The 27,062-nt window shown below is 37.5% G+C and overlaps 1 protein-coding gene across 2 annotated transcripts in view; it reads right to left on the reverse strand.

Moving 5' to 3' along the window:
* Positions 1-27,062, reverse strand: part of LOC137251000 (microtubule-associated protein futsch) — a 106,816-nt gene that overhangs the window by 44,005 nt on the left and 35,749 nt on the right. For both annotated transcript variants that reach the window (XM_067784832.1, XM_067784823.1), the window contains exon 4: positions 35-4,266. In XM_067784832.1, coding sequence (XP_067640933.1) covers positions 35-4,266 — 4,232 coding nt within the window. The remainder of the gene's footprint in view (positions 1-34; positions 4,267-27,062) is intronic.

Raw genomic sequence — 27,062 nt, forward strand, 5'->3', positions numbered from 1 at the left:
ATACAAAAACCATTGTAAAATATTTTTTGCTTACCATTCGAGTCTTCCATATTATCCTTGTTCACTTCTTCAATAATTGCACCCATATCTTCGACTAACGGGCACTCTAGTTTTAATGTAGACACAGTGCGTTTAGCACGTAGGCTGCTGCCTCCACGTTTTTGAGGTGTCAATGCTGCCGCTATTGCTTCCTCATTATCTAATGACAGTGACGAGCGCCGTCGGTTTATACGTTGTGGTGTGTAATTTACTTCTGCCGATGCTGATGCACGTCGTCTTGTGGCACGACCTAAGATGGTTGACACATCAGTGTTTGTATCTAACGTTGGTGTCAGACAGCGTGTAGGTGTTAGATCAGCATTTGCTGAGGCACGGCGTCTTGCGCTCCGACGTGGTGTGGATAAGTTCGTTTCAACTATTAGCTGTGGTGTTTGCGCACTTTTTTTGCACTGCTGTGGTGTTTTAGGTAGCATTTGTAATTCTGTGAGCAGTTCTTCACCCGCATCATCTTCTGTAAGTGTGTTCGCAGCAACTGCAGCGCTGGTCGATGGTATGGGTGTGCGCATAAAACTAACCAAACCAACTGAACGTGGTGTGCCAGGTACAGCTTTTGATTGGTATTTGGGAGTACGTAGCAAGTCTCGTATGCCCGTGAGATTTGGTGTTTTGGGTTCGAAAGCAGTTGGTTTTGAGGCTGTCACAACAGTAGCCAAAGGTTTATTTATTATTTCGGTATCAACTTCTTTTTTATTCTCTTTTTCTTCGTCGCTATTGCTGGTGTTATCGGTAGCAGTATCTTCCAAAACTATATTTAGTTTGCATTCCTCAGTAGTTGTGCCCGTGACTTGTAATGTGGTAACCGTTTCGTCCTTATCTGGCTTTAAATTGAGTTTTACAACCTCCTCTAAATCGACGTCATTAGCTTTAACATCAGGTTCGATAATCTCCTCTGTATCAGCTGCTGTCACTTCAGACTCCAGCGCAAAAGATTCATCAACAGCTAGTTCAACTACAGCATCTACATGTTGTGCTAGTTCTTGTAGTTCTGCAACAGTCGCCGTGTTTTTCTCCTCCGACTTCTCTTTCTCCTCTTCTTCACTTAAATCCGATTCTTTTTCTACCACCGACTCTAAATTATTTGATTTAATAACATGTTTGCTTGCTGCTGTCGAAGCGTTTAAATCTTCAATTTCGCCAGTAGCAACTTCGTCAGTCTCTTCCATAACAGTCTGTTTTACATTTACCAAATATATTGAGCTCACGTCATTTGTCAAATCTAATTTCAAATCATCTTTCTTTTCATTCAGATTTTCTTGTGTATGAAGAGTGGCTTTTGTTGGCTCCACCCTGGCGTCTTTCTCAATACTACTAGCTCCAAACGATGAGACCTCAAACTCACTAGGCGTGGTATTTGTTGTAATCGATAAGATTTCTGTTTTAATTGATAACCCATCTAGGGTGGTAGGAGTATCAATTTCAAATGTCGCTTGCATTATCTCAGAGTATATTGAAGTTTTATCTTCTTCCTCCTTCTCATCCATATTGGATTTAACGCTAAATATTACTTTGCTTGTTGTTGGGAGCATGTCTGTTGCAGTGGAAGTTGTTGGTAAACAAACATCCTCGTGCGCATCCACATTCGCTTGTGCAGCCTCCTTAACATTCTTCACATTCGCATTCACCTCCTCCGCTAGTTCCAAGTTTTCTAACTCATCTTTTGGATTGATTGTGTTATGCTCTTCTTTGCCACTTAACTGTTGTTTCAATTCATCTGATTTATTTAGTACATATTCAATTTCTTCCAATAATTCTGCAGTACCTTGTGACTCACTAGTAGGTTTCAGCGCGTCGGCTCCGTTATCAGGTTCTATTACACTACCAAGCGTTTTAAGCTCATCGTTGGTTCTTAGTTCTGTTTTTGGAGCTAAAGCGCTGCTGCTGACTACTTCAACAGTATCGAGCTTTTCTTCAAAAGATTGCACACTGGAGACTGTTCTGGTTTGTGGCGTGTCGTCAACTTCATCTGGAGCTGCAAATATCTTTTTGATTTCTGTATCTTTAGATTCAGTTATACTACGATTTTTACTTTCCATAACCTCGTGGACAGCATCAAACAGCTGATTGGTAGATATTTCATCAGATTTCTGTTGCGGTTCTGTAGCAGTTTTTAAATTTGTTTCTATTTCTACAGCGTCTTTGCTGTTTGCGTTTGACGCTACAACTTCAGCAAAACTTTCCGATATACGCTCTGCATCGCTTTTCTCATTTTTTGAATCATCTTTGATTTCCTCATGTTTGATTTCAACTACTTCAGGTGCTTTTACTGGTTTATCAGGCGAAAATGTTTTGTTTAATTCTTGCTGTGTTGTATTCTCCCCTTCGGTCTTAGTTGCAGTATTCTCTTTAATTGGCGAAAATGTTATATGTTGTGCTTTCTCCTCTACAATGGCCACGCTCGGCTTCTGCTCTTTGACTGAATCATCATCCAAAATGAATGTGCGACTTAAATCGGTTTCTTCTGTAGCTGTTTTGGGAGCCGGTACATCCTTTGCAGATTTTGCTTTGTTTGTTGCATTCACTGCTGCTGCTACCAGACTACGTGAACGCGAAGCTATTTGACTTTTGTTTGCATTAGCTATACAAAGTGTTTTGCGCGCCTTTGTTACATGTTGTGCCACGATTGATGTGGGCGAACGCTTTTTTGGTGATATCACCGAACGACGAGTTTTCGAAATATGCGAGGATAGCGTTACGCCGCATATCGATTTACGCACGCCACGTAGTGGCGACGTGCGTTTCACCATACTAAAGCGTGGTGCGCTAGCTGGCACATTTCTTGTTTGAGTTTGGCGCGGATTTAGTGGTGTTGAAGTGGCTATGCCAACTGTTGCCACAGCAGCAGGACTAACAATCCCAACTGCTGCCAGGCTACGTCTTGGTTTTGCACACAAAAAGCGGCGTTGTGCTGCCGCAACGTTACTCGGTGAACCAATAGCCACGCGACTGCTACTCTTAGGTGTTGATGCAGTGGTTGCAGCAGCAGCAGCAACAGCATTAGTATCACTTGTTAACGCAAGCTTAATATTGCGCGCTGTAGGTGTAGACGTTGTTTGTGGTCTGGTAGCGGGACTGGAACGATTCGTTGTGCTTACATTTTTTTTGGCGCTGGTTAATAAGGCACGTTTCATTAGAGACGGCGTTTGCATGCGCTGTGGTGTAGATGTCACTGGACGTTGTGGTGTTTTTGTTGATTTTATTAGATTTGTATGCACTGGTGAGCTAATGCTAGGTGTACCTGAATCTTCAGTCGAAATATCAATTACATGCGTTGACGAATCACTAGAAGAACCATCAACGGTTATGACTGACTCAGCACTTTGTGGTGTGGATGTCGCCGCAGTGTGAGTTGCTGATTGTAATTCCATTTTAGGTGTCACAGCTAAATCAGCTATGCCTTCCTCTTCGTCGTCATCGTCTGCAGCATCCACAAGCTTTGCAAAAGTAAGCGGTGTGGTGGATAGTTTTACATTGGTAGGTAGTGTTTGATTACGTTTGAGTGCGGCTACAGTGGCTCGTGCGCGCATGCTGGCCGGTGCTAATTTACTGGGTGTTGTCAAATCTATTAAATGCATTGACGAATTTCTAGCAATTGCACGTGCGCCAAACGTTTTTTTAGATGTCGCTGGTGTGGTGAAATCAATAAAATCACGACTTCCCTCATCATTAGAATCACAGATTACACTTTTTGGTGTACTATATACGCTTTTAGGTGTGGTAGCAGCAGCAGTAATTGGCTTAAGAATTGCTGTAAATGATTTTTCGATGCGTACACCAGTTTCACGGGGCGAAAATGATGTTATAACTACGTCAGATTGTTGGCACAATGAGATCAAGCGCCGGTTTTTCTCGCTGCTTTTATTTTCTTTATTTTGTGTACAATTAATCAAATTCATTTTAGGTGTACCCGCTAGTGCTGTTAATGGTGTACTCGCGGTTAGTGTTAATGCGTTAGTATGTGGTTGGGGATCTGGTGTAATGCTGCGCCTTTCTTCATTACTTCCTTTGTTGTCATCATCAGCAGTGTCTCGCGTTGCAATATTTGTTGACATTTCAGGCTTGACAGTTTCGGTTCCTTTGAGTTCTTCCTTTTTCTCTGTAGATTCTTTGCTGCTGCTGGACGCTTCTTCAACGCTTAATGATTCGTTGATACTTGGGAGTTCAGTAGAAGTATTACCTTCTTCGTCGGAGTTGATACAATATGCAAAGCTTTTTGTTAAAAAATTAAATAGTTCAAAATTAATATACACAAATTTTTCATTTTGACAAATGTTTGGATGTTTGGTGTTCAATAATTCAATCTTTTAAATCGCAATAGCACTGAAATATTGATTAGGGTTGAGGTGTAATATAGACTGCAAGTTCTTATTAGATTCACAAATTTATTATCATTTTTATAAAAAAGTTTGACAGATTCATATTTATCATTTGAGTGAAACTGTTTTAAGATTCGTGATCGAAATGCATTTTTTAAACCTCGAAACAAATGGTTGTTGTTGTTGTAGCAGTGCTTCGCCGTATCCATTAGGTACGACCAAGGACGCAACAAATTAAATGGAGTTACACTGAAATTGCAGCCCTTTGGTCGGGAAGAATCCCGAGTCGCTCCGGTACATAGAACCGGATGCCTTGGGAGTTTGGATTAGTGACATATTTATGCTAGGCGTTCACTTAAGATCCGTTATTTATAATAATTTTTATAGTTTCGACGGTTTCATATTTATTGATTGAGCGAAAATTGTTTTCGATACGTGATCGTAAAATACGATACGGGACCGGGGTTTTCATTCGTGATCGTATAGCACGATATACACTCCCCCCGAGGGGTCGGAATATACCCTCGGTATGTATGCCTGTCGTAAGAGGCGACTAAAATACCAGATTCAAGGGGCTGTGTAGCGCAACCCTTAAGGTTGCCAGCACAATATACAGCTTCTCCAACCCCAATTGTCAGTATCACCTATCAGCGGTGAATCCTGTTTCACTAACAGACGAGGCTCTGGCGACCCCAAGCTCCTCATGGAACTTGGGGGTGGGGAGGGAGGGATGGCCTGAAGGTTTAATATGGCCATATAAATCGTTCCCGAGATGGTCGGGCTAGCACCTTAATGGTGCTGTGTTATCGGAGCGTACCGGATCTGTATCCGGCAAAGGACCACCACATAGATAACACTCCCCAAAGCCTTCGGGGAGCAACCTTATCACTACAACAACAACAACAAGAACATATGATAAACATGAATCTGTGAAATTATTTATGAAAATTATAATAAAGAGTAGGTAAGGCCACTTCTAAACATACATATGTCATTCAAATGATTCACCATTTCAGAGTTATTGTAATTTAAAAAATGGATTTCGATCACGTATCGTATAACACGATCATTTGCGTGAAATTGGTTTTTCATCCGTGATACGATCACGTATCGAAAAACAATTTCCGATTCTATGTACCGGAGCGACTCAGGATTTTTTCCCGACCAAAGGGCTGCAATTTCAGTGTAACTCCATTTAATTTCACTGCTAAAATAACAACAACAGTTCACATATATACCTTGTCCTACTAACCTCTTAGAGCTATTGGGGTTTGATCTCGATCACGGATCGTATAACACGATTGTTAACTCAATACTTCGTGAAATGATGAAGGGTGATATTGCTTTTTTAGACTATTTTTTAAAACCTTCCTATCTGAGCAAAAATTCAATACATATTGACATGAGATAGACCGTTTAAAAAAAATTTGAAATAGGGCGTTCTTCAAACTATTTCTGAGATTGGACCCTTCTGACACAAATCTTGAGATGGGAAGTTTTTAAAAAATTATTTGAGAAAGAGCGAGTTCGAACTGGCAGCTGATATATGGTGATAGTCCACTCAGCAGTCGACACGATCTCGCAAAAGAATATACAAATGGTACTTTAAATTCAGGCTTAAACTTTTTTTGTGGGATTACTCAACATGTGTTGAGTGTGATTGGCGTCGACTAAACCGATAATGCCAGATCAAAATGTATATGAAACTATTTTGGTTTTTAAATGGCACCACGCCAGTTTTTAAATCTCATTTCGAGAATTTTCTTTTATATAATTATGTGTTGTATCAATATATGGCTTGTCGCCACGTTTTTTCACTGTCCGGTTAGGTATATAAAAAAAAATTGGTTTTTAATTGGCACTACGCCGCTTCTTAAATCTCAATGTTCCTCCGTTATACACAGAAGCTCCGTTATTCAATAATATTTAAACTCCGTTATTTTACATAAAAAGTTAATTTTTGGTTTTTAATTGGCACCACGCCAGGCACAAAATCAATAGCAATTTGGTTTTTAAATGGCACAACCCAGTCACAAAGTCCGTAATAATTTGGTTTTTTAATCAGTAATATACATTTCAGAAATATTTGTCACTTCATGTTGGGAGGACAGAAGCTATCATTAAGACAGGCCCAAGGATGCTCTGCCCATCTCAACAACACACGTTCACGATTCAAGTTGTCCTCTGATAATGAGGCTTAAACTTTGACATGGGCGGTCTTGCTATACAGGCAGTTTATTTACCTATTTGTTTTGAACTTCGAAAAGCGCCTTTCTTTTAAGGAATTTACGGAATCGTTCCGGATTACCCGTTAATTTGGAATATTCGGAATAAGTTTGTTTAATACTACCTCAAACGCTATGAAAATTCCAGGGGAGTGCTAGGCGTAATTCACAGGTTTCGAAACCCAATTGTCAACCTAACCCCAAGTTCTTCATGGAACTAGGGGATTAGGGAGGGGAGAATGGCCTAGAAGGTTCAATGTGGGCATATTAAATGGTTCCCGAGATGGTCGGGCTAGTACTTTATTGGTGATTCTTACCGGAACGTACCGGATCTATATCCATCAACATCGATAACACTCCCCAAAATCGTGGGGATTGAATTTAAATTTCGATTTAGGTTTCGTATGGTCGTAGCTTTACAGAAGTGCAAGATTCAGTAGCTTTCAGAAAATCTCCTTTGCTCATGCCCACTAAAACAACATCGGCTAAAATCAGCGGCCAAGCGCAAACAGTTAGGTTAGGTTAGAGTTAATTATGATTTTAGAATTAATTCATTCTATATCGAATCTTAATAAAGAGCACACGGCTTTAAAAATTAAGTGTAGCGTGTTGATTTTCCGACAGTGTTTTGTTGTCAAAATCGATGTTTGTTTATATGTACATACAGTTATGTTCATATTAATAGCAGTGCTTTCTGAGAACCCCAATAAAGTGGATTTATCTAAAGTAAATCAAACCAAATTTAAAAACGTTTGCGTTATGTAATAACGCAATAAGGCTAATTATATTAAGAACCAAAAATATTTTCTACATCACGCCAAGTTGTTGTAAATTTGAAAAAGATTACACAAGTGTCAGAAAAGAATGTTCATAAAAATAGCAGTTTGAAAAGATTTTTATTAAAAAGTCACTATAACTAAAGATATATAGTGAATTAACTCAAAAAACACAAATAGTTGACTATTATTTCGTTGTATAACTCCCATTTCGGATGACGGCGGCACATCTACGAGGCATGGAGTCCACTAAGCGCTTACATCGGTCCACTGGTATATTAGCCCAAGTTGATCACTATTTCGCACAATAACTTTGCATTGGACGGTTTTTTTCATCAACGGCGTTCTTTATATCCCCCCATAAGTTTTCAATGGGGTTCAAGTCCGGGGATTGAGCTGGCCACTCCATTACTGCAATTTTGTTCTCCCGAAAGAAATCCTTTGCTCGCTTGCTCGTATGTTTTGGGTCGTTATCCTGTTGGAAAACCTATTTTAGGATTTCCTCTTCTACATACGGCAGACGCAGACGGTTATTGGAAGCGAAATTATGGACCCACAGCCCTCGGAAGGTACCACTTTTGACCAAAAGCCACTTGAAAAACAGACTACAATTTGCTAGAAACCATATGTAAGCTGGCCGGTTTCAAAATGGCGAAATATTTTATGGACAGATGGCATGTATCTAAGAATACCACAAAATACAGGTAATCGGCCTCAGTTTACAATAAAAACAGTAAAACATGCGAGGAGCAAAAATAATGGTTTGGGGCTGTTTTTCATACCATGGTGTGGGTCCAATATATAAAATTGATGGTATCATGGATCAGCACAAATATGTGGAAATCCTTCAAGATGTTATGATGTCGTATGTAGAAGACGAAATGATCCTAAAATGGGGTTTCCAACAGGATAACGACCCAAAACATACAAGCAAGCGAGCAAAGGATTTCTTTCGGGAGAACAAAATTGCAGTAATGGAGTGGCCAGCTCAATCTCCGGACTTGAACCTCATTGAAAACTTATGGGGGGATATAAAGAACGCCGTTGATGAAAAACCGTTCAATGCAAAGTTATTGTGCGAAGTAGTGCAATAAGCTTGGGCTAATATACCAATGGACCGATGTAAGCGCTTAGTGGACTCCATGCCTCGTAGATGTGCCACCATCATCCGAAATGGGGGTTATACAACGAAATAATAGTCAACTATTTGTGTTTTTTGAGTTAATTCACTATATATCTTTAGTTATAGTGACTTTTTAATAAAAATCTTTTCAAACTGCTAATTTTATGAACATTCTTTTCTGACACTTGTGTAATCTTTTCAAATTTACAACAACTTGGCGTGATGTAGAAAAAATATTTTTTGCTCTTAATATAATTAGCCTTATTGCGTTATTACATACGCAAACGTTTTTAAATTTGGTTTGATTTACTTTAGATAAATCCACTTTATTGGGATTCTAAGAAAGCACTGCTATTAATATGAACATAACTGTATGTATGTGTATGTGCTTGTGCTGTGTGCTCATTGTTCTTTTTGTTGTTGCAGCAGTACTTCGCCCCATCCAATAGGCGCGACCGATCACAAATTGTCATCAATATCCTCTAACGGAAGTCCAAGGAAGCTTGTAGTTTCAACAGGGGTGGACTCCATGAGGGGTGTTAGAGGCGTCGGTTCCACATTGCAATTGAAAATATGGTTGGTGTCATGTGGGGAAACATTGCAAGCAGGACATACTTACATTTTGTATGTCGGGGTTGATTCTGGATAGGTAAGAGTTTAACCTGTTACAGTACCCAGATCGAAGTTGAGCTAGAGTGACACGCGTTTCCCTAGGAAGTGTGCGTTCCTCTTCTGCGAGTTCTGGGTATTTTTCTTTAAGAACTGGATTCGCCGGGAAATTCCTGGCATAGAGGTCCCATGCCTGTTTCCGGATATCACTGAGGACCTGTTTGTGCTTTTTTGTTTTATACGGCTGTGTTCTCAGGTGCCACATTTCCTCATAATGTTTACGGAGATGACCTCTTAAGCCCCTGGGAGGTGTGGCCTCTTCAATCAGATGTTTGTTGGGATGCCAAGGTTTTTGGGTATTCAACAGAAAACGCTTCTTCAGCATTTCATTTCTATCCCCTGTGTGTTCATTCAGAACTGAGGGCGGTTTTTACTGATCGATTTGTGTGGCTGACTGACTCTTATGTACATATGTATACACGCCGTGTATAAAAACACGTCCATATTTGGAAGTTTTGCGGTCGAGTTTTAAGAAACTTCCCAATAACCCATACACCTGAAACTTGTGACTTAGCTTGGAGTCATATGAAAACGAAAGATTTAGGATAAAAAAAATCTACTACATGGGGCAGGGATCTTGATATTAACACATTCGGCTTAATTGCGGGAATTCCCGTCATTCAAGTGCCCCTCAGTAAAGCAATGACGGGGATTACCGCACATTTTGAATCGAATCTTTCAACCGCCAAAAACGGTTTACTTTTTAGCACTGTACATTGGTAGTGTTGGTAAAGTGTTAGACTACTGTCGATAACAAGAAAACCACAATTCAACTAATTCTAATATGGGTAATCCCCGTTCAAAGTTTAAACATACCAGTCATATATTTTTTGCTTAGAAGAGCCTTCAATAAAACAAATTGCGGCAATTCCCGCGCAAAGTGCGAAGAAAGTTCATATGGTCATAGCGGGAATGCATGGCATTAGTCCAGCAAATTGAAAAAAACTATTCAGTGGAAAAAAGCGGGAATTACCGCTCTTAATTTTTGTATGGAAAAAATAATTGATTCTCTCGCAACTACCACTGAAATTAATTGAAGCCGAATGTGTTAAGAGAACTTTAGAAAATCCTTAAGGGAACGTACTGGCCGAGATAATTTAAAAATGCCTACGATGTTTGGAATCTTGAGAAATCTTTATGTAGCTTCCCAATAATCTAGAAACCAGACACTTTAAACTTAGCTTACCTCCCTTATAAAATGCAATCAGTTCCTCTAGATGAGGTAGGGAGCGAGATTAAGATGGCCCTTATTTTCTAAAGTGTTCCGATTCTCGATCTCACTCCCAAGAAATATTGAAAGAACCGCAAAATTTTTATGTACAAAAGTTTAGGCAAATCAAAAAAGAGAGGTTGCACGAAGAGAAAGGAAAAGAAAGAAACTGGCATATTGCGATGGTAACACTTCGAAAACCGCCATGTAATCATTATCAGGCAATTTCGTAATGTTATCAAAGGTTTCACCGATATTCGAACCGCGAACCACAGGGTGTATCTGCAGTAGCCTTAACTACTAGGCTATACTTCTTGTATTTGTTTTCTTGCTTATTTCAGTTAATCTCATTTTTACACTAACAACACAACATTCTGCCTCCATATTAGTTTGGGTTATGTAGACTTCATTTTCGTGAAGTTCCTTTTTTCATTGTGATTCGCATCACCTGGCCGAACATACATATATTCCTTGACGCTCGAGGACACTACCCCTGTTCCGATATCAAGATCACATATTGCACAGAGTGAGACGATCTTTTCTCCTGACGTTGTAGCCGGAGCAGGTCTACAGAGTAGATTTTGCGGGTAAGTTTTGTCTCTTGTATCGCAGCTATCTCCGAAATGTCCTCAGTTAACCCGTTAGTGTTAAGCTGCATTATTCTGAAGTACGACGGGGAAGACTTCATCCCTACGGGGGTGAGAGATGGGTGAATGGAACTTTGTGGAATAAGAGAAGTAGTAATAATACTAAAAGCTGGAAAATAATTAGGTAGGTCCTAGGTACTAGTCATCACACTCCTCATCAATCTAGGGCGTTGATCAGACAATTAAATAAAAGCGTTGGACGCGTCAAATTTCTATTGATAGTCATATTTAAGACCAACTGAACCTTAATCAGGTTATGCTACGCCTCACATTTTTAGAAATTTCACGTGCTCAATGCTTTTATTTAATTGTTTGATCAACGCCCTAGATTGATGAGAAGTGTGATGACTAGGACCTACCTAATTCTAGCTTTTAGTATTATTATTACTTCATGTAAGTATTGTTTTCAATAAAACCGTTTAAAAAAATTTTTTTTTATTATTTTATTTTCAAGTTTTTAGTCTTTATTTAATTGCCTATTATTTCTCATTCTATTTAGTTCATTTTGTGACTCATTATTACAAGGTCTCTTTCCTGACAATTTGTTACAATTTGTTACAATCTAAGTTCTCAATACATAATCCTTCCAAAGACTTTACTCTGTGTGCCACGTATGGCTTGTCCTTCCTCGAACTCCAAATATTTTGATGTCACTTCTACCGGACTGTATGTAATATTTACGTCTCTGAAGTTGGCAAGACAACTTTTACGTGGAAAAAAATTACCTATTGGGAAAATTGCCGTGAATTTGCCGTAATTTATCCGTGAAACAAAAAAATTTGCCGTGGCCATATTTTAGAAAATACAGGGTGGCACGCCAACTTCACGTGAAGTTAGCGTGCCACCCTCAGAAAACCACCTTAGAGACCAGCTAGGAAAATAATTCTTGCACACGAATTTGCCGTAAATTTGCCGTAGGTAATTGGCATATTATATAATTTCGAAAAAATAAAATTTTACTTTTTTTTATAGTGCACCGCCAACTTCACGTGAAGTTAGCGTGCCACTTTTCGAAAACCACCTCAGACACCAGTTAGGAAAATAATTCTTGCACGTGAATTTGCCGTAAATTTGCCGTGAATTATCCGTGAAACAAAAAAATTTGGCGCGGCCATGTTTTAGAATATACAGGGTGGCACGCCAACTTCACGTGAAGTTAGCGTGCCACCCTCAGCAAACCACCTTAGAGGCCAGCTAGAAAAATAATTCTTGCACACGAATTTGCCGTAAATTTGCCGTAGATAAGTGGCATATTTTATAACTTCGAAAAAAAAAATTTTAAATTTTTTTTATGTTGAACCGCCAACTTCACGTGAAGTCAGCGTGCCACTTTTCGAAAACAACCTTAGACACCAGTTAGGAAAATAATTCTTGCACGTGAATTTGCCGTGAATTATCCGTGAAACAAAAAAATTTGCTGCGGCCACGTTTTAGAAAATACAGGGTGGCACGCTAACTTCACGTGAAGTTGGCGGTGCACCATAAAAAAAATTTGAAATTTTTTTTTTCGAATTTATAAAATATGCCACTTATCTACGGCAAATTTACGGCAAATTCGTGTGCAAGAATTATTTTCCTAGCTGGCCTCTAAGGTGGTTTCTGAGGGTGGCACGCTAACTTCACTTGAAGTTGGCGTGCCACCCTGTATTTTCTAAAATATGGCCACGGCAAATTTTTTTGTTTCACGGATAAATTACGGCAAATTCACGACAATTTTCCCAATAGGTAATTTTTTTCCACGTAAAAGTTGTCTTGCCAACTTCAGAGAGGTGTAATATTTGTTCCAAGTATGAGCCAAATCGGACCACAAATACGATTTTTTTGAATATCTCGATCCTTGTGCCACCTATCGACGATTTGTTTCTTATTATTGCATTGTCATTGGGTTCTGAACTATATTCCAAGTTTCAAGCTTGTAGCTTATCGGGAAGTTAAATTTCAATTACAAAATTCGTGCCAGCCAACCAGCCAGCCTGTCAAGTCAACCTAAATAAAACCGTTTAAAAAACACAGTGTTTATATTTTACGCCAATATATTTCAATTACACATCGGTAATCGTCTTCAGGGCGAACTGTCAACAAACATAACATATAATGTAAAAACAATAAATCCAAAAATTTATCAAAAACTTGATACATATGTACATTTATTTTACATCCGTACTGTCTGTCTAATGATGAGTATTAAACTGTTTATTTTTTGTTAACAAGTGTCTGTATGCTTGACAACACATGTCAATATCTGCTTTGTAATTACGTATGTCTGTCACTATATAAATACATATCAGTGTTTAAAAAACTGCAGTCGGAATAGTAAATGTCACCAAAATTTCGATTTTCATAGACTTTACTGTTCGTCGACTTATTAATACGAACACTTGCTTGTGCTTGCGGTTTTGAGAAAAACAACAGTCTCAGTTCTAGCACAAGCAAAAAACGAAAAGGGAAAGAAATGAAATGCCGTAAACAGTCGCGACTTCGTATATTTCATTATTGATATTACCAAAGATTATCGAAAATAAAGATGTTGCAGGTGCAAACTTCGGTGGAAAGCAGCGGAGCGTAACAAAATTCTAGTAGGTCACTTTCACCACACCAAAAACTTTAACACAATTTTTAACATAATTTAAGCACAGAAATAGATTGATTGGAGTTTTAGAGAACACATTACCTATTACAAATAATTATTAAATAACAAATACAGACAGTGGTAGTTAACAAATTCTGCTGTGGTGGTAAGTGGTGAATGTGACCTACTAGAAGTTTTATGAAGCTTGCTTCACACGATTTTTCGTCCCTGCAACATCTTTATTTTCGATAATATTTGATATTACTGCAGCTTTCCTCAGTGGCCACAGTCGCTGTAAAACAGGCATCGGCATTTAGTGGCACAATTGTGCACACTCAATTCACACGTATTCTTATTCTCTTTAGCTTAGTAGTCACTGACAGTGTTGCCAGGTTAGCCTTTTCGAGGCTAGATTTAGCCTTTTTTTTTGCCTTTAGCCTCGAAATTTTGGGTTTAGCTTCGTGACTTTTTTCTAGCCTTTTTTACTCCGAATGTATTTTTAAAAATTTCTAAAATAAAATAATTTCAATAGTTCCTGTGAACACCTAATACCTAATAATATGAGTTCTCTACAAAAGATTAATTCTTTTTCTGCTGAAAATTCGTTGAAAATTTCAAAGCCAGATGTATTCTCTTACTTTGAAAAAGAGAAGTATAGTTATTCTTCAAGTCAAATAGCATTAATAGAGCTGCAGTGGCGAAAACTTATAACTATACAATGGAAAAATGTACACTACACCATGGAATTTTGGTCGGAAGTCCGAGAACATAAAAATGCATTAAACGAACCTCCTTTTTTAGAACTTGTCGATTTATATTTAATTTTTTGGTATTAACACTCAGTAACGCGGAAGTTGAAAGAATTTTTAGTGGCATGAAAAGTCTGAAAACTAAATTAAGGAACAAACTAAAAATTAAAATGCTTAATGCGCTGCTTAATATTAAATGCTCGTTAAAACGCTTATCTAAATGTTGTAATGACTTTGAAATTACCGATGATCTCATATCTATGGTAAATAGCCAAACTTTATACCCAGACTTAAGCTCTTCTGATTCTTCGGGCGGGGAATATTTTATATAAATAACTAGTTTGTAATATTTTTTTATGTATATACACATATGCAATCATTTAAAGTAATTCCATGTGCTAGTCAAGGAAAATGTGCCTGATATGTTTTGAAACAGGAAGTTATGCTTAAGTTATGTTTATAAGTTTTTATTTACAAATGTGTAAACTAAAATATAAAAAAAATTTAATGAATTAACCAAAAAATTTCTGGCCTTTTTTTAGCTTCTTTTTTTTACTAAATTTAGCCTTTTCTAACCTTTTTTTTTGCCAATCTAGCTTCGTTTTTTTGCATCACCTGGTAACACTGGTGCCCACCGCTGTTTATGATAGAGATCCAATTTTATGTATTTGGCAGTTTTGCCAGGTTAGCCTTTTCGAGGCTAAATTTAGCCTTTTTTTGCCTTTAGCCTCGAAATTTTGGGTTTAGCTTCGTGACTTTTTTCTAGCCTTTTTTTACTCCGAATTTAGTTTTAATAATTTCTAAAATAAAATAATTTCAATAGTTCCGTGAACACCTAATACCTAATATATGAGTTCTCTACAAAAGATTAATTCTTTTTCTGCTGAAAATTCGTTGAAAGTTTCAAAGGCAGATGTATATTCTTACTTTGAAAAAGAGAAGTATAGTTATTCTTCAAGTCAAATAGCATTAATAGAGCTGCAGTGGCGAAAACTTATAACAATACAATGGAAAAATGTACACTCCACCATGGAATTTTGGTCGGAAGTCCGAGAACATAAAACTGCATTAAACGAACCCCCTTTTTTAGAACTTGTCGAAATCATATTTAGTTTTTTAGTATTAGCACTCAGTAGCGCGGAGGTTGAAAGAATTTTTAGTGGCATCAAAATTCTGAAAACTAAATTAAGGAACAAGCTAAAAATTAAAATGCTTAATGCGCTGCTAAATATTAGATGCTCGTTAAAACGCCTATCTAGATGTTGTAAGGATTTTGAAATTACCGATGATCTCATATTTATGGTAAATAGCCAAACTTTATACGCAGACTTAAGCTCTTTTGATTCTTCAGACGGGGAATATTTTATATAAATAATTAGTTTGTAATATTTTTTTATGTATATACACATATGCAATCATTTAAAGTAATTCCATGTGCTAGTCAAGGAAAATGTGCCTGATATGTTTTGAAACAAGAAGTTATGTTTAAGTTATGTTTATAAGTTTTTATTTACAAATGTGTAAACTAAAATATAAAAAAAAAAATTTTATGAATTAACCAAAAAAATTTCTGGCCGTTTTTTAGCTTCTTTTTTTTCTTCTAAATTTAGCTTTTTCTAACCTTTTTTTTTGCCAATCTAGCTTCTTGTTTTGTCATCACCTGGCAACACTGGTCACTGAGCATTTGGCGCAGCAACATCGATTGTGTGCGTCGCCCGCAATGTTGACGAATGTTATTAGGAAGCAAAGATCGTTTGTTAATTTTTTCAATACGCACAAGCAAAAAATATTTAATGTTGACCAACCTTTTTGCGCAAATACAATGTATTTAATTATATAAACCTTTTGCTTCCCATTGTGCGCATTAAAAATATAATAAACGATCTCATCTTGTTGCTTGCTAATCACAGATGACATGATATGAAACTTCTCGCTCTCATAGAGCGCGTGAAAATGTGCATTTTTTATAATATTGGCCATAGATACCATCATACTCAAAATCAAATTTGGGCATTTAAGAATAACTCTGGGGTATTTTACATGGTAAAGGTTTAATTTATAATTTTCACTGAAAACTTACTCAAGATTGTCAAATGGGATATCAAAAAACTCGAATTTTTGTCAGGATTACAAATCCGAAGAAAAAATAACTATTTTTCACCAGTGGAAAATTTATCAGTGACAACACCTTTCATCGAAGGGCTGCACACGAAACGGGTTTTGATAGCAGCTTTCGATTGGAGAAAGTCAGCTTCTTAGTCTTCGCATTAATGTAAATGGATGCATGAAGGCCAGGTTTTTGTGGAGCGTTGCAACATTCCACTTTTGACAGCTGAGATAAATTGTAGGTATACGTATAGGTTAACTCAACATGTATAATTAACAGCCTTTTGCGGACGACAAGTCAGATACTTCACCAAGTGATCTAATTTCGTAATTTCTTATACATTTTTTGCGTTTTTTATTGTATGTGGATATACATATGTATGTAAATAAACATTTTGGTCGCATCAAAGTGAAAAAGGGGCTAGCCGTTCATTGTTATCTTATGGCGGTGCCAGCGCAACAAAACAAAGCAACGCAATCGAAATATATTATTTCATATTTTTTCACTTATCTACCACTAAATATTTCTACAAAACTTTGCCTTTTTTATAAATTTTAATAAGTTTTTATCACCTTACTTGCTGATTTTTTGAAAATAATGAAACCGAACGGATTTCTTGGAGTTTTTTTTTTTTGGGTAGTTTAGGCAACTCTATAGCCATCTGATGTTCAAGACCCATTCTTGGAAACGAACGAACTTTTGTTTACAATCGAATGAACTTCAAGACCCATTCCTGGAAACGAATTGAGAGAGAATACAAGTTTCGTATCATGTCATCAGTGTTGCTAATAAGCGAATGAACTAAGCAAACCGATGCATCAAGTGATATGCGCGATTATCGCGCTCTCACTAACACATCTGCATTTCCAATTTGCCGATGCCTGCTGTAAAATCAATAGTGTTGTTTTTAAAAGTCACAAAAAGTACCAGTCGCAAAAAGCAGCAGTCGTGAAATATGAAAATCGACGCATTTTGTAAACTGCAAGCGATTGATATTTTGCGTTTTGCTATGATTATTGTCAAAGATTATCGAAAATAAAGATGTTGCAGGGACGAAAATTCGTGTGAAGCAAGCTTCACAAAATTCTAGTAGGTCACATTCACCACTTACCACAGCAGAATTTGTTAAACTACCACTGTCTGTATTTGTTATTTAACAATTATTTGTACACTTTTTATTCAGCTAATGTGTTCAGAATTTTAACTTTTACTCTCTAAAACTCCAATCAGTGTATTTCTGTGGTTAAATTATGTTAAAAGTTTTTGGTGTGGTGAAAGTGACCTACTCGAATTTTGTTACGCTCCCCTGCTTTCCACCGAAGTTTGCGCCTGCAACATCTTTATTTTCGATAATATTTTTTATTGTTTACTAAAACGAGGCGCCACAGCGTCGTACGTAATACGCTGTACATATGTATGTACATACATGCATTGTTTTCTTGACACAGCCATAGAAAATTTACCCCTTTTTGACCATCAGGATTTTTAACTATCGTTTTACTTTATTATTTATTTATTTATATTGTAACGAATTTACTTGCAAATCCTCTTATTTGCCCCTCTGCTAAGTTCGAATCACTAAACTGTTGAAAAAATGACTCCAATATTGAATAATGGAAAAATGGCCTTTATTAAAGTACTTCACAATAACACTTATACTTTGCAACTAGGTGGCTTAATAACCAAACTGATTGATAGCTCAAATGAAAACTCTACTATTGCCCGACAGATAGCGTGCTTAATCAATAACTGCTTGATAGCTCAAATCAAACTGAATTCCAGCGCCTCTACATTTGCTGCCTTTTATACTCTCTGATTTCAACGTTCGCATCTTCTAGGCGCTTCTATTTCCAGAATCTACTAGTTGCCATCAGCTCTAAAATTTCTCAGCTGTAACTACAATTGCACGATTTTATAGCTTCTCTCATTGCATACTTTCAGGAGTATCTCAGATATATGCATGTGTTTATGCACTGATTCTCCGCTGCTCGTATACGTACATGGTACATATGTGTAGACGCAATTATTGTTTCGTTTATGTAGATACATAATGATTGATCTATGGATGTGCATGATATCACTGTTTAGCATCGACTTAGAGATAGCAGCACCCCTTAGTTTTGCTAATATTCGTAACACTGCCCTCCACCTAAGTCTGATCGTCCCGATTAGACAAATCTCCCGATCTAAACGCCGCTAGCATCTCCAAATGTACGACTCTTCTAATCCGTGGTTTCCCAGTGGTTTGTATGCGGTAGATGGTATCACTGATCTTCTTCACAACTTTGTACGGGCCTTCCCAACTGCACCGAAATTTGGCTGGAAGATCTTTCCGCCGGTGAGGGTTGTTTAACAGTACCAAATCTCCCTCCAAGAAACCTTCCGAATTTTTGTTCTCATTGTACCTGCGTTTCATCTTACTACTCATTATTCTTGATCGTTCCCTCGCACTCTGTTGTTTGGCCAATGAACTTCTTCGCAGAGCTTGCACTTGACGGATTGACTTTGCATCATCATTATCGTCTGGACGTTTCACAACAGTAGTGCGCGCTGGCTTGAAACCACCCTTGGTTTCTTTCTGAAAAATTCTTTCAGTCATTTTAGTGCGTCCATTAGGGTTTGTCGATGCCGGTCTTTCTCTCGCAGGTACCTTCGGTTTTGATTTGTTTGGTCCATTCGTTCCATCAACTCTTGCCCGATCTGCTGCCTTTGACTTTTGCGGTTTTTGTCGAATCTCTTTCACCCGCACTCGATTACTGCTGAACCCTTCTTCCAAACTGAAGTTAAGTGGCACATCCTGGTTCTCATAGCGCATAATCTTTCTTGGCATATCGGTCCTGATGTCATGGTCAACTAAGCAGTCCACTCCCAATATGACTTCATCAACGATCTCCGCCACAACGAATTTGTCTAGAACCATGACCTTCCCAATTAGGACTTTACATATCACTTCTCCCTGGACTTGGTTATACTCGCCTATGACCGTACGCAACCTTGCTCCAGGTAACGGTTTTACTCTCCTGTTGACTAAATCAGATCGAATCAAGGAATGAGATGCGCCCGTATCTACAGTCAGTACACGCTCCTCGCCATCCACATTCCCTCTGACGGTAAGACTGTTTGATTTCCTTCCAATTTGCGACACAGATATCACAGGACATTCAATAGCTGGAGCTAGCTCTCGATTTTTCCATCTGGCACGCTCTTGCTCATCTCCTCCAGCTTTGCGTATACGGCCACCCAAGTTGGAACTACCAGCACCAAGATCGCAATAACGTGCAATGTGACCGGGCTTCCCGCATTTGAAACATTTGATAACTTTTTCACTCCGCTTTTGCGATCCTTTCAGCGCCTCCAATATTGCGTATACCCACTCTGGCCTTTCTACCTCCACACGGCGTGATTTGAAAACTGGCTTACACAGAAGCAATGCTGTTTCTTGAGTCAGTGCATGGGATACCGTTTCTGCGAATGTGATTTTGGGTTTGCATATGTCGCTGGCTTCGTTCCTACGTCCCGTATGCCATTCATAAAACTCTGGATTTTTACCCTCTCGGTGTACTCCACGGGTGCGTCCGCATTTGCCAAATGTGCCAACCTTTCAACTTCCGAGGCAAACTCCTGCAAAGTCTCATTCGCTCTTTGATGACGGTTTTGCAACTCAATTTGGAATATGTGTTTTCTATGCTCGCTTCCATAAGGTCTCTCAAAAGCGGCCATCAATGCTTCATAGCTGTTCCGTTCGTACTCTGGAATAGTCTGTAAGATTTCGGCAGCTGGTCCTTTCAATGCTACGAAGAGTGCAGCAACTTTATCTTCAGCATTCCAGTTGTTCACTGTTGCGGTCTTCTCAAACTGTAGCTTAAAGACCTGGAAAGGAACAGACCCGTCAAAGGATGGTGTTTTTACCTTTGGATTGCTTGCTGAAACAGCTGGCCGATTTAGTTGTAACTGCTCCATACGACCTTTTAAATCATCTACTTCTGCCTGAAATTGAGCCATTTTTGCATCCTGCGCTTCCAGTTTTGATGATACCTGTTCCAAAATTTCTGCCGACATTTCAGATATACGTGCCTCTTGCGCTTCCAATTGAGATGCCATATATGTCTTTTGGTCTTCCAGTTGAGATGACACTTGCGACGTCATTTCTGAAATACGTGCCTCCTGTGATTCCAGTTGGGATGCCATATATGTCTTCTGCGATTCCAATTGTGATGACATGTTGTTAGATATTTGTGATGACATTTCGGACATTTGTGCCGATATTGCAGCCAATATCATGTTCAGGTCTGTGTTCGCCATTGTCTACGGTGTTTCATTTTTCTCTTAAATATTTCTTGTTGTCTCGTCCCCATCAGGATAAAAGACATACTCGTCCACATCAATTTCTTCTGCTTCTATTGCCTCTCATAGCCGTGCCTGAAGTTCGAGTTTAACGCCGCTTGTATTCAATGCACGGCTCTCCAACTCCTTCTTTAGTTGCTGGATCTTCAATTCACTGAACTTTGCCATGTCCTTGTTGTCCTCTGGAATTTATTCAACAATCCCACTTCTGACACCTATTGTAACGAATTTACTTGCAAATCCTCTTATTTGCCCCTCTGCTAATTTCGAATCACTAAACTGTTGAATAAATGACTCCAATATTGAATAATGGAAAAATGGTCTTTATTAAAGTACTTCACAATAACACTTATACTTTGCAACTAGATGGCTTAATAACCAAACTGATTGATAGCTCAAATGAAAACTCTACTATTGCCCGACAGATTGCGTGCTTAATCAATAACTGCTTGATAGCTCAAATCAAACTGAATTCCATCGCCTCTACATTTGCTGCCTTTTATACTCTCTGATTTCAACGTTCGCATCTTCTAGGCGCTTCCATTTCCAGAATCTACTAGTTGCCATCAGCTCTCAAATTTCTCAGCTGTAACTACAATTGCACGATTTTATAGCTTCTCTCATTGCATACTTTCAGGAGTATCTCAGATATATGCATGTGTTTATGCATTGATTCTCCGCTGCTCGTATACGTACATGGTACATATGTGTAGACGCAAGAATTTAAATTTAAAATGTTTCAAAATAAAATATACACACATGTACATATGTATGCAGAAATATCTCATATTGTAGCATTCACTCATTAAGTTATTCATTCATTTGTACAAACATATCTTTCAACCCGTTTTGGAATGTTTTAAAATATATTGACTCTTACATACATATTCATACAATTGTACATACGTATATTTTGGCTCGCTTTGGTACGGCATTAGATTCTATTGACACATTTGTACAAACATATATTTTGTACACCGTGCATCATATGGTAACCTGAGCCTTGGTATGACACTGTCTAGAGCTTGCTCGCGACAAGCCTTTACCTGTAGACAAATTATTAACATGATTCATTTATGCTTGCGTTGCACATTCCACAGCCAATTTTAATTATGCTTAGAATGCAGTTCCCAGGGAACTGAATTGAATGTATATGTGCGTTATACTTAGTTTGCAAATATTAGTGTAAGTATTTTAGCTCATAGAAATTTTGTATAAAAGAAAACAACTTTTGAATAAAGAGGAGAATTCAACCTGCTGCCGTTTCTATTGGCAGTAAATCCTATCTGGTGCCGCTAACTGGGCACTGCAACCTAGATTTCGATTTTCTCTTATCCGCAAACATTACATGGCGATCCTGCCAGTTCTGCTTAGGCAAACTGCTGTTTACAATGCAGTCTGCTAAACGTCTTTAGCAGGACGCGACGAAGTGCTAACAAAAAATTGCAATAAAAAAATATGTTACAATATCCGCTGGGGGCCCAGTTTCTACAGGACAACTTTTATGTGGATGACGGAATTGGTGGCTCAGACAACTTAAACACAACAATTGAAATTCAACAGCAATTAATACACATTTTAAGGAAACATGGCCTCAACCTACAAAAGTGTACTCGAATGTTTCACAATAAATGCAAAATATTGTTGTGGAGGACCAGGAAGTTGATGTAGACTTTGACAATGAGACCAGTCAAACCATCAAAACTTTTGGGTTTGGCATGGATGCTTAAAGTTGATCGATTTTGCGTAAAGGTGTGTCTAGCAGATTATTATGAACACATAGAATTGAAGCGTAAGGCATAGAGAAGTGGAATAGACCTTGGCCAGCAGACACACATCAAGAAGATAGGAGATTATTATGAACACATGGAATTAAAGCGTAAGGAATAGAGAAGTGGAATATACTTTGGGCTGCAGACACACATCAAGAAGACATGGAATATACCTTAGGCTGCAGACACACATCAAGAAGACAAACGGAGATAGCGGATTATGTATGTAATTATTTAGGTAGTTTGTTTTAAAAGCACTTGGCAACCTAACGGCTGCCAGTTTACGGGCAAAAAGTAGATTTTTGCTAATAAAATTAAGAATTTTTTTTTCTTCTCGCACTAACTTTTTCAATGAAAAAATTTTTTTTCAATAATTATTTCAAAATGGGAGGCAAAGAATCTTAAGTAGAAGAACCCATGCAGACTTAATTAATTCCATTCAAGTAATTGACCATAGTGAGGCATTAGACTTTATCAAAATCTTGTTGATAATTATGACGATCTGCACTTGCGTCAACTTATTTCGTCAACTTATACTCATGGTTTAATTATTAAAGGTTACCCATGTAGCCTTAGACCACCCTGTGCGTTTCACATTCCAAACTCCCAAGTCGCTCCTAAAAATGAAAAGTGTTATTTCTTTTCAAACTCCTTTCTGAATAATGAAAAAAAAACTTTAAAACAGTACTGAAAGTGTTACTTTTCAGAAAAAAAAATGTTAATTGGGTACACTTTTTTAGTTTTGATAGTTTCTTTTGATAACATTCGTGAAAAATTTTATAATTTTGCTGTAAACTTTTGGGTAAATTACAAATAAAAGCGCAATTTTGTAACAATGTTGAGTACTTGAACTTTCTAATTATTTTGCAGATGCCACAAATAAGCGCAAATCCTGGTTGCTGTGCTGCCCGTATGTTAAAAACCCGAAAGTAAATAACGAGGTGCTGTTTTGATGCACTTCCTGCTGATCAAAAGGATGTTCGGCGCTCTTTTCAAAACATTTGGCTCGGGCGTTTGAACTTCCAGATCTCATTTACGGAGTACTAAGCAACTTCCGGAAGTTCCGGCTGTGTGTAACTGCCAATAGTTTGAAACCTAGCGTGTGATCAAGCTGGGCATAGCTAAAGGCAGTTCGTGACTATTTCTTTGTAGCTCTCCTCGACGCAGCTCAAGCCAATGCTGTAAAAGGGGATCTCGGTTCTTTCTTCATGCAGGCCAGTGGCCAGTGATTATGGCAATGATCCTAAAGATTTATTTTCTTAAATGATGCACCTCTGCCACCTATGATGCATCCATCGGTGCCTGTTGCGTAGTTAGCTACAGCATAAAGCGACCTCTTGCAGCTGCAGACGATCTTAGACGATGTGATGGGGGATGTAAGCGCCATTAGCGCTGCTTGAGTAAGTCCTCCGGTGTGTTATTTTGTAACTATTCGAAAGAAATTTTTTTCGGATTAAAATTTTTTTTTATTTGAAAGCTTTGGAAACGCATTTTTCTTCGAATATAGTTACAGGATAAGACCCCAGGAATTCTGCTGGGAAGATACTAGCCGAGTTTGAAAGATGACAGCGACAGCTAAAATTGCTGAGAAGTTTTCAGCTCCTAAACTTCAGTCCATATATCCATCTTAGGAAATATGTATGACGCGTTACGCACACCATCATTTTCCCTCAGTGTCAACAGGTTGTTTATTACGGCCATATTCTCTAACAAAGCCCCTGGCTAAAGCTTTATCAATCGTCATGTCTAAAAAGCAGGTTTTTGTCGAATTTGTGCCTTTTTAAAAAAAGGGGATCTCATTTTTCCCCCTTCTACACTTCTTCTTAAAAACAACCATGAGTGCGGAGTGTCACATTTTAAAAAAATCTACATACGAAACCTCGTGTAATTGAATCATTATTATACTCAACTCATATTAAATTTTTAAAGAAAAAATACATGAGCCGAGCATATGGTCTAGACAAATCTAAACCCAAAAAAACAAAACATATATTTTTTACCTCCATGGGCAAATGGGAAACTATTCTCAACACACTTGTGGAAGAAAAAATTTTAGCAGAAAAAGCTTATAAATGTATTAATAAAAATATTAGCATACAAAGAATAACCATTTTAAAACACCTCACGACAATATTACAGTCATTGAATAATATAGGCAAAGCTATACAAGAAGTACATAGCAAATTAACTGCCAGCCATCAACTAGAAGCACAAAAAATTGTTTCCAGTGTTAGAGATAAATTAGTATCCTCATTAGGTAGATATAACATTGAGCCATTAGTCCCCACGTCATTTGAAGGGGAGATAGAAATTGATTTCGCTAGCTTATTACCTGAAACTCAACCAAATCTAGGGGAAACCCCAAAAATTGAAATTTTTAATAAAACCTCACAAACTGAAAATAACAAAATGTCACAAACAATAGTCGAATTTTTAAACACTGCTTCATCAGTTTTGCCAGAATTCGATGGTAAAGCTGAAAACTTGAATAGCTTTTTGGATGCTTTGGATATCTTAAAACAAATTAAGGATACCCATGAAGCTGTAGCGGTTTCGATGATAAAAACCAAGCTGAAAGGAACAGCCAGAAACCTAATAAGCACTGAAAGCTCAATTGAGGTAGAACTGCAAATCAATACACTGCTGAAACTGGAAAGCTCACAAAATCGTTGGAAGGAGCATACATATCTGACGGACTAACACCAGAGTTAGCAACCAAGTATGCTACACAATCAGCTGCGAAAGCTATGTGTAAAAACTGCTCCAGCGATACAGTAAAAACAATTATGCAAGCTGGAACGTTCACAACAATGAACGAAGCTATATCAAAATTTACTAACAGTGCAGAAGTAACTGGAAATATAAATTCAATATTACAGATTCGCCAATAAAATTCCAATTTCTGAGGTAACTTCCGCAGAAGTTACCAAAACAATAATTATAGACGTTCTTTCAATACCTATAACAATAATAATAATAACAGACAAAATAACCAAAGATCTGGTCGAAATTTCGGATCGCGAGGAAATACCCGCAATAACACCAGAAATGTCCGAAATGTTACACAAATAAAAAATTATATATTTTCAATTGACACCTTAATAGCTACATATCTTCCAGAACAATTCGGAATGATTTCATATCAACCCTCCTAATCGATACGGGAGCGGATATTTCAATAATAAAAAGGGTCAAATTGACAGTAATGTCACGATAAATAATTCTCAAAAAACAGATGTAAGAGGAATTGGTCAAGGGATAACAAGCACTATTAGCACGGTTAATGCGGACTTAAAAGATGATTACCTACTAATTAGACACAAATTTCACGTAGTACAAGACAATTTCCCATCCCCATGCGATGGAATATTGGGATTAGATTTCATTAAAAAATATAATTGCATTTTAGATTATCAAACAGAAGATGACACTCTAATACTAAGACCATATGACTACCCAGAAAACATAAAAATTCAGATGACTAACAAACCAACAATTAATAGTATTTCAATTCCCGCACGATCAGAAGTAGTTCGACAAATTCAAATAGAAAATAGCAATTCAGATTTACTAATCCCACAACAAAAATTGTCTGAAGGTATTTTTATTGCAATCACACTAGCAAATTCACAACAAACATTTGTTAGAATTATAAATACAACAGATAAAAATGCAACACTTCAAGATTTTTATATTCGTACAGAAAATTTGAATGATATTACAATAGTTAAAAATAAAAAACTCGAAAATGAGGCCAACAATAAGGAAAAATTAGAAAGATTAAATAAAAATTTTCCAAAATTTGTTAATAAAGCACTTAATGCATTATGCGCGGAATTCATTGACATTTTTTCATTGGAAACAGAACCAATTACCACTAATAATTTTTACAAACAAAAACTTCATATGAAAGACAATAACCCAGTCTACGTAAAAAATTATAGAATACCAGAAGCTCATAAGAGTGAAATTAATAAACAAGTAAACAAATTAGTTAAAGATGACATAATAGAATCTTCAATTTCAGAATTCAATAGTCCAATTTTATTAGTACCGAAAAAATCACTACCGAATAACCAAGAAAAAAGATGGAGAATGGTTGTAGATTACAGACAAGTAAATAAAAAATTAACCGCAGATTAATTCCCATTACCAAGAATTGATGACATACTAGATCAGTTAGGAAGAGCTGAATATTTTTCATGCTTAGATTTAATGTCTGGATTTCACCAGATTGAGCTCAGCGAAGAGTCAAGAGATATCACATCCTTTACAGCAGATAATGGTACTTATCGTTTTAAAAGACTACCGTATGGACTTAAGGTAGCACCGAACTCATTCCAAAGAATGATGACATTAGCATTTGCAGGCTTAAAACCTTCACAAGCATTCCTATACATGGACGATTTAGTTGCAAATTTACGAGATGTTTTCGCAACTTGTAGGAAATATAATTTAAAATTACATCCAGATAAATGTTTATTTTTCAACCAAGAAG

Source organism: Eurosta solidaginis, chromosome 1 (genome assembly GCF_040869045.1).
Source record: "Eurosta solidaginis isolate ZX-2024a chromosome 1, ASM4086904v1, whole genome shotgun sequence".
Taxonomy (NCBI): Eukaryota; Metazoa; Arthropoda; class Insecta; order Diptera; family Tephritidae; genus Eurosta; species Eurosta solidaginis.